The following is a 6,993-nucleotide window of genomic DNA, read 5'->3' on the forward strand; positions in this document are numbered from 1 at the left end:
AAAAAATCCACTTATTTCTGTTGGTAGTACCTGTCCCAATTTATTCACAGGACAATTTAAGTGTCCTAGAGGAACAGAATCCATACCACCTAGCACAGGACAGGAGTCCTACTAGGAGTTAATAAGCAAATGAATACAAGGAATTTCTAAAGTATCTTTCTTTTTCTTTCTTTCTTTCTTTCTTTCTTTTTTTTTTTTTTTCTTTTCTTTCTTTTTTTTAAGGCTGCAATAAAACAGCCAAGTCAAAATATTTCTGGGGCCAAAATGGCCACATTAAAATGTCAAGTGTCACATAGAAAATAATTACTTCCTAAAAGAAATTTGGAGGAAGAAGTGATGGCTCCCAGCTGAAGAGGACCACAAGCTGCTGGGAGCAGGCATCTGAGCAGAGGCTGGAAGGTGGGGTGGAGACGGAAGCAATGCCTTCCATATGGCAGGAAGCGCATGCGCAAAAGCAAAGAGGTGGCCCGCAGGGGTATGGGTAAAGGTGAGAGCAGGTGCTGTTCTGGTTGTCTGTCGGGGCACAGGAAACCTGAGCAGGAGAGGGGCCGGTAGGGGCAGCCAAGAGACTGGCCTGGGCCTTGGAGGAGGGAGCGCCTGACTTCCTGGTGATGCCAGTTTGGGGTCATCTATTGAATAGGACCAATTCCTGGCCACACACAAACCCAGAGAGAATCAGGAACAGAAGCGGCAGGAGAAGCCTGAAACTCCGCTCTGTCACAGAGGGCCCTTGGAGCAGAAATGGGAGACCCTTGTTCTGATGGTTACTAAGAAACATAGCTCTGGGTAACAGGCAAAAAAGTCCCTGCAGACCTGCCTGTCCTGACTTTGTGCTTTGTTTGATCATAGCAGGAACCACACTGGTTAGCCATGAATTCTTCTGCAGATGCTGTGTTCCTAGAGGGTAGGATGAGTGTGCCTGCTCCTTTCCTGCACCTGCAGCTTGAGGGCTTGGGATTGTTTAGGGGTTAAGAACAGCACGGCTGATAGGGTTGGGGCAGAAGATGTACAAGCACATGTGCACACAGATGTATGTGTATTTGTGTGTAGAGGCAGAAGAGGAACTGAGATGGTCCTGGAAGGCCTGAAAGAGAAAGAAAAGCACTCCTAGGATGCCAGGGATCGAGAGCAGTCCTGGTGCATTTGCATTACTGAAACTGTCTTTCTGCAATTCTCTGCTCAGCCCTAATATTTTTAAAATTTATTTATTTATTTATTTATTTATTTATTTATTTATTTATTTTGTGTGTGTGTGTGTGGTCAGCTCAGCCCACCAGGGGCGGGGCTGGCTGCACGTGGTTCTGGGGGATTGAACAGTGGTCCCTGTGCTTTGCTTAGCTTAGCTTGTTCTAAGTAGGTGCTTTAGACCACTGAGCCATCTCACCAGCCCCTAGCCCTAATATTTGCCATCTGTGACTTAATAAATATAGAAACTTGATTAGACCAAGTTAAATACTCTCAGCTTGTAAGGACTTAACTCTCCAAGGCAGGTGCACAGGACCGCAGTTCGATTCCCAGCTCCAGAAACTGTACCAGACCTGCCCTTAAGGCAGCCTGAAGTAGCCAAAAAACAAAAACAAACAGACAAACAAACAAATAAAAAACCAAAACCAATACCAAAAAAGCCCTCCTTCTCAAGGCTGGGGAGATAGCTCAGTAGAATAAGTGCTTGCCTGGCAAGCACAAGGGCCTGAGTTCAATCCCCAGTTCCAAAAGAAAAAAAAGAATAAAGAAAAAAGAAAGAAAGAAAAAAAATTTTAAATTTAAAACAAAAGTTGATTCTCCAACCGCTCTCTATTCACCGAGCAGTCCCAGAAGAGAGAAAGCCTTCCTTTGCCTCAGGAGTGTATTGTGAAGGCAGAAGCCATTTCAGCTGCCCAGTTTTTTTTTTTTTTTTTTTTTTTTTGGTGGAAAGGGGGATTGAACTCAGACCCTTGTGCTTGCCAGGGAAGTGCTTATTCTGCCGAGCCATCTCCCTGGCCCCCTCGCCCATTTTTTTTTTTTGATTGAGTCTTTTATTTTTGGGTGTATAATTTGGGGGAAAAGTCTAATTTTTTGAGCTCTTTATAAATTATAGATATTAGTCCTTTGTCTGAGGGCTAGAAATGTGGTACACAATGGAGTACTACTCTAGCATAAAGAAGGATAAACTTGGGTCATCTGAAGGGAAATGGACACCCACAATATAAATAAAGAGCAAAATAAAAAATAGAAAATAAAACCAAGGAAATAGATATTTTATAAAAGAGAAGGTGATCAAGAAATGGGGAGAGAGGGAAAGGAAGGGAGGGGAAGGGAATTAAAGAAAAGAATTAAGATGTGGTACGGACATAGGCCAACTCCTTGCAGTGAATGTAATCATCACATACTGCAAATGCGTACTTATAAAAATAAAGAAATCATAATCCAGACCCCACCTCAAGCTTCCTCTACCCAAACCTGCACTCTGACAATGTCCCCAAGGAGGCCTCTATGAGTTCCATTAGAGAAGCCCAGCCCTGACTGACTTGAATAGCTACTAGAAGGGAAGGGAGGTTCCCAAATCCTGCCTCTCCACTGGGCTACTTTCGGCAGAAACTCCATGCAGCTCTGTACAAGCTGGAAGTTACAGAGAAGTGGTGTGAGCACTGCCCAACACACCCATGAACACAGACGAGCACACGTAGTAGGTATTAGGCCAGGTTTCCTGATTCCCTGGGCAGTGCCTTCCCTTTTACAAGACAGTGCCAGCCTTGTGAGCCAGCCTCCCCTCTATGTTTCCATTTCCCAAGGGAAGGCCCTGACTTACTTATCACCAATCTGCAGATAAGGCTCCTCACAGCGGATGGGATCGATGCACTTGAAGCCCCCTTGCAAGTTGTAACAAGACTGCAGAGAGGTGCATGTGTGGTTCCGGTGCTCACACTCGTTGATGTCTAAAATGCAGGGCGGACAAGAAGCTAAAGCAGGGCAGCCCTTCAGGCAATGGCCTGGGCCAGATGGATAGAGGTGAGGTCAAAGTGAGTCTACCTCGGCCGTGCTGTAGCACTGCACTATTGAACATAGCGGCCACTGGGCCCATATGGCTCCTTAGTGGGCACTTGAAGTGCAGCTGGTTTGAACTGAGATGTGCTTTATGTAAGGAACACACAAATCTCTATGTCTTGGTACAAGAAAGTGCAAAACACCTCATCGATAACTTTTATACGGAGTACCCATCCAAAAGGAGATGTGGGGTCTATTGCATTAAATAAAATACAGTATTAAAAGTAGGTTTACCTGTTCCTTTTTATGCTTTTAATGTGATCTTATGTTAAATATAAAATATAAGTTGACACAGAGGACTCAGAACTGTAGCTCACATCATATTTATACTGCCCAACACCAGCAAGGAGAATTATTGCTTGGTACTGGGATAAGGCAGGCTCAAGGAGGCTGATAGTGGGCCAGCTGCACCTGCGTGAGAGGGAGAGGGTGGGGCTGGAAATGAGGCTAAGCAGCCAGTCTGGAGAAGACTCAGCCCCTTCATAGGCTGGCATTTGGCCCTTCAAGGGACCTAGGTGTCCGATCCATAAGATCCGCCTTGCATCGGTTCTCCAGGCAGTCAGTAGAGGAAAGCTGCTCTCTAGGCCGCGTGACTGGGTGCTGGTCCTTGAGCAGGGCCGGGTCATAAGGAGCTCAGAGTGTGTCTGGTGCTGACCTCAGAGGGGCCACAGAGGTTCAGAGCTCATTATGGGAGTGTGAATGGCCTGTGTCCTGGCCAAAGGATGGGTTGTGGGCAGTAGGGGAGGCACCATCCCAGACACGCTGTGCTCAGCTGTCACCCTGAAGCCACCAGCACCTACAGCCTCACTGTCCCCTCCTGTAGGCACACAGGACTCCAGGTGCAGGCGTCCAGGTGACCACCTGAGTCAGCCCCAGCCAGGCCCCTCTGGAGAGCCTTACCTTGGCAGCTGCGGTTGTCTTCCAGCAGGATGTATCCTGGTGGGCAGGAGCAGAAGTATGTGCCGGGCTGGTTCACGCACTCGTGCTGGCAGAGGAACTCGGAGAAGCTGCACTCATCCATATCTGCGGGGGAGGGGGGAGTTACTCCCGCTGCTTATTACACTTATGATGAGGAATTTGTTGTTTACTGAGGATGCTTATTGATACTCGAGCAGCTCTAAATGTGAGAAAACCCTTTCTACAAAGAGCTGAAATTAAAATTCGCTCTCGTCAGGCTGCCAACATCCTCTGCCTCTGGCTCACCCTACATCATCTGTTCCTTAGGGACCCACAGTGCCCTCTAGGCATGTCCACCTCCATTTCTGACCCATCCAAGAGGCTGAAATTTGCTTCCTTGCTGGAGTCCTCTGTGTACACAGCTGTTCCATAAGACACCAAAAATTCACTGATCCTGGTTTTTAGACAAGGCAGCCTGAGGTAGAAGTGCCAACTTCTATCTCCCTCCTAGATGAGGAAAAATATTGCTCCTAAGAGCACAATTAAGAGACATCCAGAAAGCCATGGGGTACGGTTATATAAAATCTCATTGTATCAAACCAGTACTTGGAAGGCTGAAGCAGGAACATTGCTTGAGGGCAGGAGTTTGAAGCCAAACTGGAGAACACAGTGAGACCTCATCTCTAAATAAACAGGAAAAACAAACAAATAAAAACCTCCTTGAAAGAGAAAACTGGGTTGGAGTGGGGTGGGCAGGCACATTATCTCCTAGGGCCTAATGGCTGGTGTTCCCTGGGACAAGGGACCTGGTAGCCCCCAGCCAGTCTGGAACCAGCCCGGATGGGACCACCCTGGGGTGCAGAGAAGGGCTTTGGGGGAGCAGCACTGCCCGGGTGATGTTCCACGCATCCACATAGACCAGGGCAGCTGATGCAGAAGCAGGCGGCCCAGCAAAGGCAATTCCTCATCTCACACAGCGTTTGGCAGTGGAACCCCCGTTTGTGCCTTATTCAGTGACTGTGCCAAAGAAAACATGTTTTTCTTGCATTTGTTGTTTCCCGAAAACTTGCTTTCACTAGTTTCCCCAAGTGACATGTCCTCGGATTACTCTCTAACTCACAGACCACTGGTGGCCTGGATCACCCAGACAGGGTGTCAGCATGAATGGGGCTGCTGCTCTGCTGTGGCAGAAGTCCGGGTGCCACATGCCTAATGCCTTTTGCAGCTGAAAAAGAAAACTCTGCTGTCTCTCTTGGTGGTCCTCGGGTGCGGGTTAGGAGCCAGCAGTATTAGGATGCTGATTTGAAAAGTTAAAGCTGCTCTGGTAACATCTGCTGTTGCTCTAGGATCTCTTCAGAGACGCCAGCCAGGTCTCTGGCCCTGACCTGTCACAACAGAGAGTGCTCTTACTTCTGTGAAATTTGTAGGTTTCATTCAGACCTGGTGGAGGGAGCAGTTATGCCTGTCTGTTCCTGAGGCTAGGTACATAGTAGACACCAGTTTAAAGGGTTCTCATCCTTGCTTAAACCTCACCTTAACCCTGCAAAGGAGAGGCTATCTTTTCCAGAAACTATCTATATTTTCCAGAAGAAAAATTGAGGCTTACAGAGATTAGGTAACCTGACTGAGCTCAAAGATAACCAGTAAGAAAGCTGGGATCTGAACACAGCGAGCACTTCTGTTCTAGAATTTTCAGTTCCCCTATGTAACTGTGCTCAGGATTAAAGAAACTAAAGTCGGGACAACTCTCCCTGAGAGCTGTGTTAGCTCCGGGGCTACTCCAGGAAGGCTAGCACCACTCTTGTGCCCCCACTCGCAGGGAGGGGCTGTAACTGACCCTACTCAATTTAACTTTGGTCTGCAATTCCCAGGGCTCAAGGCTGTGGCTCCACCGTCCACTGAAAAGCTGCTGAAATACAAGCCTGGGTTCTGGCAGGGAGCACACATTAGGCCCTGTTCACTCCTCCAGGCATAACCCCGCCACCGGTTCAGGATTAGCTTGGCTTAGCCAATCTCTGATGGACAAGAGAGCAAGGCTAGGAAGGGGGCTGTGTGGAGGGGTCACACCCGCTACGACCACACAGGGAGAACAGAAGCACAGGAACGTTGGAAGGCACCAAAACAAACTCCTTGTATCATACTGTTGCTTAGGCTGTAAAGTCTGCAACAGCCAGGGGTCATGCCAAGCATGACAGGAAGTGGGTATCATTTGAGAGGCCAAGGTCTCTGACACTTGCTTAGGGTAGACCAATTATAGGATGATGACTCTCAGGTACACCGACTTGGCTAACCTTCATGTTCGCTCTGTGAAGGTGCTGGCCCTTTGGGTTGGTTGGCTGGTTAGTAAACATAGGCGGAAACTGAGGCTCAGGGAGTATCCTGACTGAGAAAACTATTGCACAACAGAGGCAGAATTTGAATACAGCTCCATCTGGCTCTGTATGGTTTCAGCAGATGATCAGTAAATATCTGTGGATTTGTAGGGAATTCTAGAGAAACAATCCCACCTCATAACATTAATCTTTCCAAACCTCTTCTTACTTCTTTGGTCAGAGTTTCTAAGAAGTGCCAGGAGGAATTGAAATCTAGGAAGAAAGTGGCCTTTCATGCCTGAGGGTATTTTATTTCTGTTGCTGGGACTGATATTTAATGGGCTTAAGTTTCTCTGTGACTGCCTACTTATGGCTGTGACTTTCCCTGCCCTGGGGAAAGGCACTTAATTGTTTCAAGAGACTCTGTCCCTAGAAAACTCCAGTCCCTACTGAAACTATCAAAAAGTCTCATTCACAACCTGGGTCAGTTCCTGTTACAATGAAACTCAGGATCAGGAAACTTTTCATTCTGCAGAACAAAAGGATTTTCACGCCCTAGTGTATGGCCCACTTACTTTTGAAAAATACAATGACGCATTATTAATTTGCACTCTGCCAATGTGAGGATTCAAATGAATAGAATGGAGTTTACTTGTAATTCAACATTTACAGAAACAAAGGAGGGAGGAAAAAGCAAGCCAGAGAGAGAAAGAGAGAGAGAGAGAGAGAGAGAGAGAGAGAGAGAGAGAGAGAGAGAGAA

The 6,993-nt window shown here is 47.2% G+C and overlaps 1 protein-coding gene across 4 annotated transcripts in view; it reads right to left on the reverse strand.

The window, feature by feature from the left end:
- The window catches only part of Fbln5 (fibulin 5), an 81,046-nt gene that overhangs the window by 10,398 nt on the left and 63,655 nt on the right, over positions 1-6,993 (reverse strand). For all 4 annotated transcript variants that reach the window (XM_023719681.1, XM_004635142.2, XM_023719680.1 and 1 more), the window contains exons 8-9: positions 3,925-4,047; positions 2,789-2,915 (exon numbers count right to left, since the gene is read on the reverse strand). In XM_023719681.1, the coding sequence (XP_023575449.1) occupies positions 2,789-2,915; positions 3,925-4,047 (250 nt within the window). The remainder of the gene's footprint in view (positions 1-2,788; positions 2,916-3,924; positions 4,048-6,993) is intronic.

Source organism: Octodon degus, unplaced genomic scaffold, assembly GCF_000260255.1.
Source record: "Octodon degus isolate 3935 unplaced genomic scaffold, OctDeg1.0 scaffold00070, whole genome shotgun sequence".
NCBI classification, from domain to species: Eukaryota; Metazoa; Chordata; class Mammalia; order Rodentia; family Octodontidae; genus Octodon; species Octodon degus.